We start from the raw sequence: 12,745 nt of genomic DNA, 5'->3' as shown, positions 1-12,745 counted from the left end.
GGGAATAGATTGCAGCAATTATTTTGGCAAGGGGCCAAGGGCTAACTTTCACTTCTCTTAGGTTTATCAGAAGACTGTCCAGTCGCCATGTCTCGTAAGATAATTGGGATCCTTCCTAACTATTACGTGCACGTACTAGACCTGGTAAGATCACTCACTGAGACTGGTAGCATTACATAATGTCAATTTTCTTCTTTCTCCCTCTATTTCCTGTCCCTCTACAGAATACTAATATAACTACTGTGGAGATTGGACCGCAGAATCTTGTCCTACAGGACAATCATTCTCTTGAAGCCGGTGCTCTTCCCTTCGTTACTATACCCCCTGGTCACTACTGCCGAGTGGAACATCCCATCGATATCAAGTAAGGGGTGGGGCTTGTGCATATGTACATGTACATGTATAACTGGGATTAGGAGTAGGTCGAAATTATTTATTTGGGTCATTTTGAATTTTTTGAAATATTGCCAAATTAAGAACTGAACACATGAATTTTTTTTTAACTTGCAAAAATTAGCTATTTCTTTACAGTGGATGTAAAGAAAGAAAGAGAAATGAAGAGAGAGAGAGCTAGAGGTGCTATATGTAATGTATATAAAGTAGCTATTACATTCATGTGTACATGTACATGTACTGTATGGTTCATTAATTCATGTTCATGTTGTATGGTTACATGTACTTTACTTTGGTTCTGTTCCCAATAGTAAACCAATAGTTGATGGGAAGTTATACGAACTGAGATTTGGACACAGAGAAATAAGACTCCATGGGGTAAGTAATAAATAATAATAATAATAATAATAATAATAATAATATTAATAATAATAATAATAATAATAATAATAATAATTGAAATCATGATCACCTTTAGCTGCCTCTAGATGTAATTACATATTTAGTGTATGGTGTGGCTAGTAGCACCTTCCTTATTTGGTAAAGTATGCATTTAGTTAAAATAATAATTACATTTCTATATGGGCATGGACACCCTCTCTTAGCGGGTAAACCCCTTTAATTATTAATATTACTATTGATCTTCTGATTTTGTTCAAAGACTTCTCTAGCAGTAGAAGAGAAGGCTTAGAGCATTAATGATAAACTAACTCCTCTTCATTCCTCTGATCATGAAAGTAATAAAGATGCAAGGAATATGTAATACTTGGTTTGAATGCTACCTCATTTGCTGTAGATATTTCATTCACTCATGTACATGTATTGTAGATACAGTCCGGCCTGCCTGGAGGTGTGTGTGTGTGTTCGTGTTCATAGCTATTGATGACACACACACACACACACACATCAGAGGATAGGTTAGGGAATTCTCCTTGTGTAGACACAACACATGCTTCCTATTGTTTGTAATTAGCTGCATAACATTATGTTAATGTTCTCATTATAGTCTAATAAAGTCTATTGCTTTAGTTGCTTAGATTAACTCCTTACATGTTAATGTTCTTGTCATTTTCTTTAGGATCCTTTCCCATTGTTTCCTGGAGAGAGATTACCTGAGAGTGGCAGTGCAACTGGTAGGTTCTTATTTATTAATGTTTATTGTAAAAATGGCAGAATTAACATTATTTTTTGTGAATTTCCTGAGCAAATTATACTCAACTGGCATTGGTAATTGTGACCCATAGCAAACTGAATTGAGCCAAACAATTTGGCTCATCAAAAACACTGGTGTACATGTACATATACATGTACATATACATGTTCATGTATCTCTGAATTGTAATAGGGGTGGACCTACTTCTAACAAGCATAAGGATTTAGGAGTGTCTTACAATGAACCACATCTTAACACTATAAGATATTAATAGAGTACTACCATAGTGTATACACACAGGACAGCAGAGTATTGCTATACTGTCCTGTGTGTATACACTGCCTGTTCCTCTCTCTCTCTGCTTTATCTCCCATTGACCATTTCCTAAGTTATTTATTTCATTGCATTGTATCACTAATGATTAGTTGGTTTAGTCGGAAATAGGTTGTGTACCCTACTCTTATATGGCAATAAGAGTAGCCCACCATGAATGCCCACCTCAAGTGCATAGTTCAGATTATGTATAACACTATATACATAATGTTAACAATGTTACTCTGCTGTATACATAATGTGTCAGTCTCGTGTCATAATGTATAATGTATTGTATCTTGTATACATAATGTTAATGTTTATAACAGTGTAGTTCATTTACATAGTTTGTAAATATAAACTAGGGAAACAGTATCTCTTTTCTGAAATCACTTGCTAGAATGTATACAAACATACATACAGTACATGTACAATAATTAAAAAAGAGTGTTTACATGTATACCGTATGTGTCTTAATTTTCGAGGTGTATTAAATTTCGTTATTTTCGTGCTCACCTTAAATCCACGAAATTTAAACCACCTCTAATGCCATTCTATTGTATGTAGACTATGGCCAGAACACAAAAATTAGCTCACACGAATATCAACTTTTGAGCAAATTTAATTTAAAAAAAAAAAAATTTGAACCCTCGAAAATTTAGACGTATACGGTATCTAATCCTGTATCACTCTGTTTTCTCCTTTCTCTCTCTCCATTAGATTATTCTCGTGCTATTAAGCATCTTCCAACCATAAAAGCAGATCATGGGATTCACTTGAGTGCTCTGGTTGATATGGAGGAGACTGATACTGCCCCAGCTCGTAAGGCAGGGGATGAGTGGCAGCTGAGAGGACCATTGACCTACTTACCCAAACCAGAAGAGGTCAGCATTAACAGTAATACACATATTCATTGTGCTTGCTATGTTGGCCATGTTTTTGGTTTAATTTTTGTGGGTAATGTAATAATAGTAATGTAGTATTGACTGTTTTCACTCTACTTTATGGCTTCAGCTCAGTCAGGAGTAATTATATGTACATGTTATTTCCAAGTAACAAAAACAATTTTAATTAACAAATAGATGGATGAGTGGAGAGTGAATATAGTCTAGTTGTATTTGTAATTAATTTAATTTATATCTGATAGCTACATGTACAGTATAATATGTGTTGTATTGTAGTATATATGTATGGCATAGCATATTTTGGTCTTCATGTTCAATGGTGTATATGGAATATTGTAATGCATCATTGCTTCATGCTAGCCAGACTATAGCCTCTTGTTAAGTATCTAGCAGCATAACAGATTCATTGTCTACCTTGCAAATGCTAATGATGGATAGATTACATTCCATTGACCCACACACTATGTACCATTGTAATTAGAGGTACCTCATTCTAAGTGCATCATCTTCCTCCTCTACCCTCAGCAAGTAGTAAAGATGGTGTCTCCTATTATAATAACTCCGGGTCATGCTGTTCGTCTCAGAGCTCGTCAAGCGTTCACTGACGCTAAGGGAATGTAAGACTAACCACACCCACTGGTTAATTGATTTATTATTAATAGTTATCGTTGCACTGGTGAGGAGTGGCTGGTGAGGGATATTGGAGCTTATCTACCTGATGTATATGAGGAGGTGAGGATTATACATAGTATAAGATATAGTTCATGTACATGTACAATGTATCTTGATTGTTGCTTGTAAGTATTGTATGTTTGATAATTATGATTATGACATTGTCATAACTTTGGTCATGAAGCAGTCTCCTTGGCAACCAATAAATCAACCTTATAGTGCATGTTTATCATAATAACTGCACTATATACCTTCCCTGTGATAACAGAGTAATCAAGAACCACCCACTCAACAAAAATTAAAAACTGATCCTACCATCAATTGCAATCTCCTGTATTAAAATTGATCCTAATGCCCCAGCAGTCTTACCACCATTTGATTCAAACCCAGCCTCTTACAACTTGAATTAACAGCCTCTCCCCCTATCTCCCTCTTTAGGTAGTAGAGGAGGTTGATGCTTACACCCTAACACCAAACAATGCGTTACACATTAGAGCCAACTGTAACTTCACTGATCAGTTTGGTAGGGGGAGAAGGATTGGAGAGGAGTGGCTGGTTAAATATGATGACACTGAATCATATATACCTGATGTCACTGAGGTAAGGAAACACTTTATATCTTATAACTATACACAACATTATTGCCTGCTCATTTTATAAGTCATAACAATTTCTCCTTGTCACAAGCAACAAGGTGTATCAAGAATGTATTTAGAGTACAGCATGTTGGCAAACTTGGCACACTCTAGACTTTGTATGGCTTAAAAGTGACTTGGTATTAATCAAAACAGTCACTATGTTCTTCTCACTCTTACTCCTTCTCCCTCTATATATCTTACAGGAGGTAGTGAATGAGGTCCAGTTGACTGTTTTATCCCACCATCAGTATTGTGTGGTTGTTAACCCTCTTGGTGATGATGGTAGACCACGTCTTGGCTGTAGGGAACTGAGGAAAGGACCCAAGACATTCTTCCTTCATCCTGGTAACTGATTTAATATTAAAGAAGCATTGATTTCATTATAATGATTTGCAATTGTCATTGTACGTACATGTTATAAATGTACATGTAGTGAGAGATTTGATATGTTATGTATATGCATGCCCTTTGTTTGGCAATGTACAAAATTAAAGTGTGTGTGCTCTTGTCCAGGTGTCATGTATGCATGTTATTCTTTCCCTTTGTTTCCCCTTTGTAGGTGAGAAGTTTGAGAGAGGGATACAAGATGCTATTATATTAGAATCTGATGAGGCTCTTCTTGTCACTGCTCAAGAGGAGTTTGATGATGTTACTGAAGATGGTAAGTAATGGCCTATTTACTATACTGTGTTTGGCCTGGCATCAGCCCAACATAGTGAAGGAGTAAGAGAGTTTATGATGACTAAATGACATATGTTTGTTTGACATTTATCTGTGGGCATTGTGAAAGCACACAGAATGTGTTATGAATTTACAGTAGGATATCAGTTGTAAAGAATAAGATATTCTTAACAACTGATATCCTACTGTATTATCATAGCACAAGAATTGCATTCAAGCTGATATTTGGTGTATAACAGAAAATAGAAAACTAATGTTGATATGTACATTGCACTATTATAGGTAGTAAGGTACACCGGACCCCTGGTGACAGGTGGATGATTCATGGACCAACTGACTATATACCTAGAACTGAGATTGGAAACATACAGAGGAGGTTAGTGTTCATGTATAGTTCATAAAATCAATTTAATTCTGTCAAGAGTGCATTGATTCTGTGCATTATCTGTTTTGTATTGATTTATTGCAAAGCCTTGTGGTTAGTAGGAAGGGTTATCAAGTAGCTGGAGAGACAAGATATTTTTATAGCCTGGGGAAGTCCTTATAGTGGGGGGAGGGGCATAGGCGGCTGCAGGGGCAGGCATTGAGGGCAATGCCCTACTAGAATTTCTTACCGGAAGATGACATCATCATAATTAGCAGTTAATTAATAATTATTTAGTAGTTATTACAATGGTTAATTCATCATTATAGCTAATTTTAATGACAAAAACTACATTATTTTGCTCAACAAAGTGATAATTAGTAGAGAATAAGCTGCTAACTGCATGGTTAATTCACAGTAAGCCAGTCAGCCAATTCATAGGTCCATATCTATGGTCACTTCAGGAAGACAGTAACCTACAGTAACCTGCAGCTAGAATAACTGACTCTTTCATATAGCAGCTTCATTATTAATCATCATAGTCAGCTAGGACTCATTAAACAGCTAAATCACCTAGCTACTGATACTCTATATTAAAAGAGGTCTTTTAGGTACTGAATTTTCTCCTCTTGAACACAAGAATGGCAGGGTAACTCTTCAATGAGAAGTTCAGAGCCTTTTTTAACTGGATTTTGTCACTAAGTGCTAAAATAGAAGTCTTCACAAATTTAAAAACTCATAAGCAAGATATGTGGGTGTGGTCATGGCCACACCTACTTTTGACCACTCCCACTTTCAGCCACACCTTTGCCCTACTTGCAGTGAAATCCTGCAGCCGCCTATGGGGAGGGGTTAATAGTGTGTGTGATGGGGCCTCTAGTATAGTCAAGCTATTGTGTACATGTGCTTTATACAGTTCCTATCTCTCTACTGTAGGAAAGCTACTCCATTGAATGAGAATGAAGGGATTTATGTTAGAAATGTTCAATCAGGACAGGTAAACCAATACAGTACAGTGCTGGTTTATACTAACTGTATTACTGTAATAATACAGTAATACAGTAATACTGTGTATTACTACACTGTAGTATACAGTTAGTAGTATGATACAGTATTAATACAGTGTATTAATACTGTATTATACTACTAACTGTATTAATACTAACACTGGTGGTGTGTCCAATACAGTACAGTATAACTATATTAATACTAACACTGGTGGTGTGTCCAATACAGTACAGTACAGTACAGTGCTATATTAATACTAACACTGGTGGTGTGTCCAATACAGTACAGTACAGTACAGTACTATATTAATACTAACACTGGTGGTGTGTCCAATAGGTTCGTGCTATATTGGGTCCTCAGTCTTATTTACTGCAAGCTGCTGAGGAACTGTATGAGAAAGAACTGACTCCACTAGCAGAAGAAATATTAAAGTAATGAATGCAAAACTTGAGGTCAAATTTGCCAAGTCTGCTGTTTGTTGCTTTGAAGGGTACATGTATATTTATGCTAAATTTGACGTCTAACATTATGGGAATGTACAGAGCCTGTAGTAGTATAGTAACTTGGCAGTTGGGACACTTAATCAGTCTAGTAAAGGAAAAGTAAGAATTGCACACTCTCTCTTCATTATGTATTAATATTACTCACTATAGAGACACACAGATACTTTACACACACATAACATGTAAATGTATACACAAAATGTATACTCACTCTTCTCTTTTCCCTCTCTCTTCTTGTCCTCCTCTTACTTTATAGAAGCGTGACAAGACTCGTGTAGTTACTTACAGGTGCCCCAGTAACTGTGCAGTTCAAGTGAGTCTACTTATGATAATGATACATCTGCCTATGCAACACAACACTGACTTTAGGTGTACAATTACATAGAGAAGACAGCTCGTGTTGTATTTGGTCCTGATCTTGTAGTGCTGGATCCTCATGAGAACTTTAATGTCCTCAGTTTGAGTGGTGAGGGAGAGAGAGAGGGTACAACTAGGGGAGGGTGTCAATTTATTGTTATTAGCTGGTAAACCAAAGAAGGAGAATGCTCTGAAGACTATTTGCCTTATGCTAGGTCCTGACTTTATATCTGATCATATTACAGTAAGTGCTCCCTTACAGCATTTACATATTCCTCCTGTTAATGATAAACCATGGATAAACACACAACAAACAAGAGCTATAAAAAACATTCTCTTGCAACAACTAATTGATCTTTTGGGTTACATTTTTTATCAGTCAAAAGAGAGTTCTTGTCACATGTGCTTGTGTGTTCTACTGCTGGAACAATACTTTCATGATCTGATGATACTCAGCTCAGTTCAGTTTAATCGTGGCATGCTGAATTGTGAAGTGTCAATTTAAATTATCATTTAAAGTCATAGCTAATCTACATATCAAATTATCATTATTATAGAAGTGGTATTAAGCACTGTAGTCTGTATTTTCTTACAAAAATCACACAATAGTAATACAAATAAAGATTTCTTACAAAAACAAAACATTCAGTTATGCATGCAGTTTGAGCTGTGGTCCAAGTCAAGTTTTCTGAGCAGTTGTTGATGGCCTGTGGTGCAGGGTCTTGTGTTCAATTCTTCCAGTGACTAGTTGACTCTTCTTCGGTTGTTCTTTTGCTGTAGTGACTGGCGAGCTCCTATGCAGGTCTCCCGCTGTCTCAGTGATTGCAGGCTCACAGTACAAAGACGAGCCGTAGGGACCAGAGCAGTCTTCGTGTTCCGTAGTCTGAGAGAGGGAGCAAGCAGGAGTAGTGCGGTCATAAGAGGTGAAGCAGGGTAATGATCTGTCCATGTTATCTTGTTTCTCTCATATGAGCTACAGCCAGAGAGATATATACGAGCTCGTTGCTACCAAGATGCTTTCACTCAATTCGCTGGTTCCGCCAACCTAGACTATATCTAGTTAGACCTATATATATTTATAATTCCTCTCTGAGGCTGTAGTAGATTTGAAGTCACTGCTTGTAAATCCTTGTAATGCAGTTTTATACTTCGAAGTGTCTGACTGTCTTTGACTTCCAAAAGTTCAAGTCATTTATATAGTTGCAGCAAACTCCTCCCCTATTAAAAATTATATTTATTAATTATTATTTCCTATTAAAAGAAGCCAGTATTTTTTAGTTCTGCTAGCCCAGGTCGCTTATTAATGAATACTGGCTTTTACTATCGAGCAATGCATTGTTCCTTAGTTGTTCTTTTCATTATCTATAGGTAGAGACATCAGATCATGCTCGTCTTAAGATTGCTGTATCAATGAACAATGAATTCAGAGTAAGGACACACATGGACTATAATTTCATTCCCTCTCTTCTCTCCTTCCTCTCTCCTCCTCTCTCTCCTCCTCTTAAGGTTGAAAGAGGTAACCCAGAGAGTGAGGCTATGCTGTTCAGTGTTCCAGACTTCATTGGGTTTGCTTGTAGAGAAGTTGGTGAGTCGGCCTATGTATAGTATTGTATTGCACTGCATATGCTATTGTGTGCAGTGGCAGGTCTAAGGGGGGGCCCTGGGGGGGCCATGGCCCCCCCAAAATTTTTGTGGTGAAGTATAAAATTAGTTTTATCTATGTAAACTGTGAAACAGCTGCAGTGCTTGACTGTGTAAACAGTCTATAAACCACAAAGGAGCTCATTTAAGAGGCCTGATCTTCTAAATTTTGACTTTCCAAATGAAATCCTGCAAGCCTGGTTGACCGCACCCACTAATTATCCCACCCATATCATTAAGGCCCCCCCAGAAATTCAATCCTAGAACCGCCACTGATTGTGTGTAGTGTATGGACTGATACCTAAGGGCCATAGGTAGGGAGGTGATTAGGGTACCAGCTGTATCAAATTCTTTTTGTCCAAGTTTTGATACTCATTATCCAAATAGCCCTTAATCGACATAATAAAAGGAATTTATTGATATTTTTCAATTAAATACCTTTTGTAATCATCAATCTGTATGTCTCCCTCTTGTGTGTACTGCTATTGTGTGTACTGGATAGACCCCTTTAGGTGAGAATTAGTTTGTGATACCATATATACAACGAAATAATATCGAATGGGTTTTTATCTGCCATGTTTTACGTCAAAGTTATGCAGAGTTCCAATGGCTGATGTGCAAAGTAGAGCTGTTTTGCAAAAAAAGTTATGTTGTGCTGACACAGGTAATCAACCAGCTCTTCTTAATAAAACCCTCCACTTGCATACACAATACATACAAATGCTCTACATATGTGTACATGCACATAATGTACATACCTACATATGCCACGAGTACACAATGTTTATTGTAGTGTTTTCATGATACCTGATCATTACCATCAATCAATCAATCTACACAAACACTTAATCTCTTACTCGAGAGACTCACAATGAACTCAATTGGTATGAATTGAATTATGCATATTTATGCCAATTTGGACATTAGTACATTACATGAGATTGTATGATATATCAAGTTATCAACCACTGTTTGGTAGTATAACTTCACTATGAAGGACAAAGTGCTATTGAATGTAAGGGGAACTTCCTTTCTTCCAGACGATAGACTTTGCTCATTTAGAGGCTGGACTCATACCACCACCTTTCATACCCAATGTAAGGACCAGTGTTATTGTAACACACTGTATATTATATAGAAATTATCCATTACATGTACATGTATACATGTATATCCTAAAATCTTGTTGAATCTATAAGTAATCCTAATTATTATAATAAGATTAATTAAATGATTATTGTTCTTATCCTAATCCCTCAGTCCAGAGCAGTCTATGCTAAAGATGTGTTAGATATTGACCAGTTCTCTTCAGTCAGAGGAGTAGAGATTGAGAAAGCTGACAAGGACTTTGCTGATTTGCTGACAAGTTTGCGACCGGAATAGTACCCAAACCCTGGCAGGAGGAGGTTAGCAGTGAATCCTGTGTATTAGTAAATGATACACTGTATGAGCTTTTTAAATTGGGCTAAATACATGTACAATATACATGCAATAAAAATAGGCTGCCATTTAAATTTTTGCAAAAAAGCATAGGCTATAGCCCATGGTTTTTTTCAAAAAATGGCCCCAAAATCACCCCAAATTTTTATTAAATTTTGTGATACATATTGATGTTCTTATGCTGTGTAGCAAGTTTGAGCTGATTTCGACAAATGTTTTTCAAGTTACAGCCATTTTAAGAAAACGTCAAAATTCTGAAAATTACCCTGTACTCCTGGCAAAAAATTTTTAAAAATTTAAAAAAATTATTTTTTCTGAAAAATTTACTCCTGGCAACCTGTGTCGCCATTAGAGCAGGAGACAGGAGATAGAAGGAAGAAAGAAACTGCGAAATATCAACAAATTGTATTAATAATCCCGTGACTAGCTACAGTACAAAGGGAAGGACGCAGAATGATATAGCTACGCCCGTTTGTCTTAAAAATGGTTTGTGTCCCCAAGGAGACACTCGTGAATGTCATCTTCTTTGTTGTTTGTCGCCTGCTGCCAGGAGGGAGGCAGAACAAGGGAGGCAATGAATACAAGTACTATCAGTGGCCATATTGATTACTCAGCCACGCCCAAAAATTATAAAAGTGGGTGGAGTTAGTAATTATAATTAATGTTGATGTCATATTACATCACTTTATGTCACTAACAAAAATAATAATAATAAATCATTAAAAATTTTTCAAGTTACAGCCATTTTAAGCCATGGTTTTTTTCAAAAAATGGCCCCAAAATCACCCCAAATTTTTATTACATTTTGTGATACATATTGATGTCCTTATGTACATCATATTGATGCCCATGGTTTTTTTCAAAAAATGGCCCCAAAATCACCCCAAATTTTTATTACATTTTGTGATACATATTGATGTCCTTATGCTGTGTAGCAAGTTTGAGGCGATTCCGACTTCAATTTTTCAAGTTACAGCCATTTTAAGAAAACGTCAAAATTCTGAAAAATACCCTGTACTATATAGCCCATGATTTTCTCCAAAAAATGGCTCCAAAATCACCCCAAATTTTTATTACATTTTCTGATACATATTAATGTCCTTATGCTGTGTAGCAAGTTTGAGGTGATTTTGACTTTAATTTTTCAAGTTACGGCCATTTTAAGAAAGCGTCAAAATTCTGAAAAATACCCAAGGCTATAGCCCATGGTTTTTTTCAAAAAATTGCTCCAAAATCAACCCAAATTTTTATTACATTTTCTGATACATATTGATGTCCTTATGTTGTGTATAGTCGGTTTCAGTTGAGTTTGACTGGATGTTTTCATCACAAAACGTCACGTGTAGCCCCACCCACACGCAAATAAAATGGCTGCAAACTTCAGCATGCTCTTTTCTTCTTGTTGAAACTTGTTTATTTTCCTATTTTGGTTGCTGCTAACCCTGCAATTGACATGAAGGATCTTTGTGCTTGCTATTACCTCAAGAAAGAATCGAGATATGCAAAATTTCAACGGAGTTTCTGAGCGGCCAAAGTGATGACAAATAAAGAAGGCATATAGAGGTACAGCAGACTAAGTGAGACTTCTTTCTGGAGTCCAAAGTCTTTTAGTTTGATTATATCTTGGTCTGGAGTGTACCTTTTGCTTTATTTGATTTTTAAATAATAAAAACATGATTATTGACAAATTTAATGAGATGCAAATGATATTCACGAAGCTACACGTCATGAAACATCATGGCGGCTCCCTTTCATGTTGACCGGAAGAACCTTTTGAAAACCTTCTAGAGTACTCAGAGACTCAAAAATTGGTACAGATTTTTGGAAGAACCCGTTTTGCAACTATACCAAGTTTCAAGCTGCTAGCATAAAATATAAAGAAGTTATAAGGGTGGGTCAGTGGTCAAACTCAACTGAAACCCACTATAGCAAGTTTGAGGCAATTCCGACTTCAATTTTTCAAGTTATGGCCATTTTAAGAAAGCATCAAAATTCTGAAAAATACCCTGTACTATAGCCCATGGTTTTTTCCAAAAAATGGCTCCGAAATCACCCCAAATTTTTATTACATTTTCTGATACATATTGATGTCCTTATGCTGTGTAGCAAGTTTGAGCTGATTCCGACTTCAATTTTTTAAGTTACGGCCATTTTAAGAAAACGTCAAAATTCTTAAAAATACCCAAGGCTATAGCCCATGGTTTTTTCCAAAAAATGGTTCCGAAATCACATCAAATTTTAATTACATTTTCTGATACATATTGATGTTCTTATGCTGTGTAGCAAGTTTGAGGTGATTCCGACTTGAGTTTTTAAAGTTACGGCCATTTTAAGAAAACGTCAAAATTCTGAAAAATACCCAAGGCTATAGCCCATGGTTTTTTCCAAAAAATGGCTCCGAAATCACCCCAAATTTTTATTACATTTTCTGATACATATTGATGTCCTTATGCTGTGTAGCAAGTTTGAGCTGATTCCGAATTCAATTTTTCAAGTTACGGCCATTTTAAGAAAACGTCAAAATTCTTAAAAATACCCAAGGCTATAGCCCATGGTTTTTTCCAAAAAATGGCTCCGAAATTACCCCAAATTTATATTACATTTTCTGATACATCATCATATATTTTACTCTTACCTGTACGTGTTGCTTTATTTTCTTATTATCTTTCCCATCAGAT

The 12,745-nt window shown here is 36.2% G+C and overlaps 2 protein-coding genes across 6 annotated transcripts in view; both read left to right on the top strand.

The window, feature by feature from the left end:
* Positions 1-10,698, top strand: part of LOC100637826 (G protein-coupled receptor kinase 6-like) — a 32,857-nt gene extending 22,159 nt beyond the window's left edge. Inside the window, exons 14-15 of the mRNA XM_019993832.1 lie at positions 9,995-10,033; positions 10,420-10,698. Of these exons, the coding sequence (XP_019849391.1) occupies positions 9,995-10,033; positions 10,420-10,479 (99 nt within the window). The 3' untranslated portion in view covers positions 10,480-10,698. The remainder of the gene's footprint in view (positions 1-9,994; positions 10,034-10,419) is intronic.
* LOC100637703 (major vault protein-like) overlaps positions 7-12,745 on the top strand; it is a 29,850-nt gene continuing 17,111 nt past the window's right edge. Inside the window, exons 1-17 of one of the 5 annotated variants that reach the window (XR_002184268.1) lie at positions 7-144; positions 225-364; positions 705-771; positions 1,472-1,526; positions 2,579-2,742; positions 3,289-3,380; positions 3,426-3,495; positions 3,874-4,035; positions 4,277-4,418; positions 4,633-4,734; positions 5,037-5,130; positions 6,055-6,115; positions 6,463-6,557; positions 6,594-6,728; positions 6,886-6,942; positions 6,999-7,095; positions 7,151-7,169. Coding sequence is in view for 1 of the 5 variants with exons in the window: in XM_019993827.1 (XP_019849386.1) it covers positions 88-144; positions 225-364; positions 705-771; positions 1,472-1,526; positions 2,579-2,742; positions 3,289-3,380; positions 3,426-3,495; positions 3,874-4,035; positions 4,277-4,418; positions 4,633-4,734 (1,051 nt within the window). In the remaining 4 variants the exon portion in view is untranslated. Of the gene's footprint in view, positions 145-224; positions 365-704; positions 772-1,471; positions 1,527-2,578; positions 2,743-3,288; positions 3,381-3,425; positions 3,496-3,873; positions 4,036-4,276; positions 4,419-4,632; positions 4,735-5,036; positions 5,131-6,054; positions 6,116-6,462; positions 6,558-6,593; positions 6,729-6,885; positions 6,943-6,998; positions 7,096-7,150; positions 7,170-12,745 lie in introns of those variants that run through there. The other 4 variants (XR_002184271.1, XR_002184270.1, XR_002184269.1 and 1 more) reach the window with 4 other exon arrangements.

The sequence above is a fragment of the Amphimedon queenslandica genome, unplaced genomic scaffold (genome assembly GCF_000090795.2).
Source record: "Amphimedon queenslandica unplaced genomic scaffold, v1.1 AMPQUscaffold_13487, whole genome shotgun sequence".
Classification (NCBI taxonomy): Eukaryota; Metazoa; Porifera; class Demospongiae; order Haplosclerida; family Niphatidae; genus Amphimedon; species Amphimedon queenslandica.
Note: the sequence above shows the minus strand (reverse complement) of the source record. Positions and strands in the feature narration are given on the sequence as shown.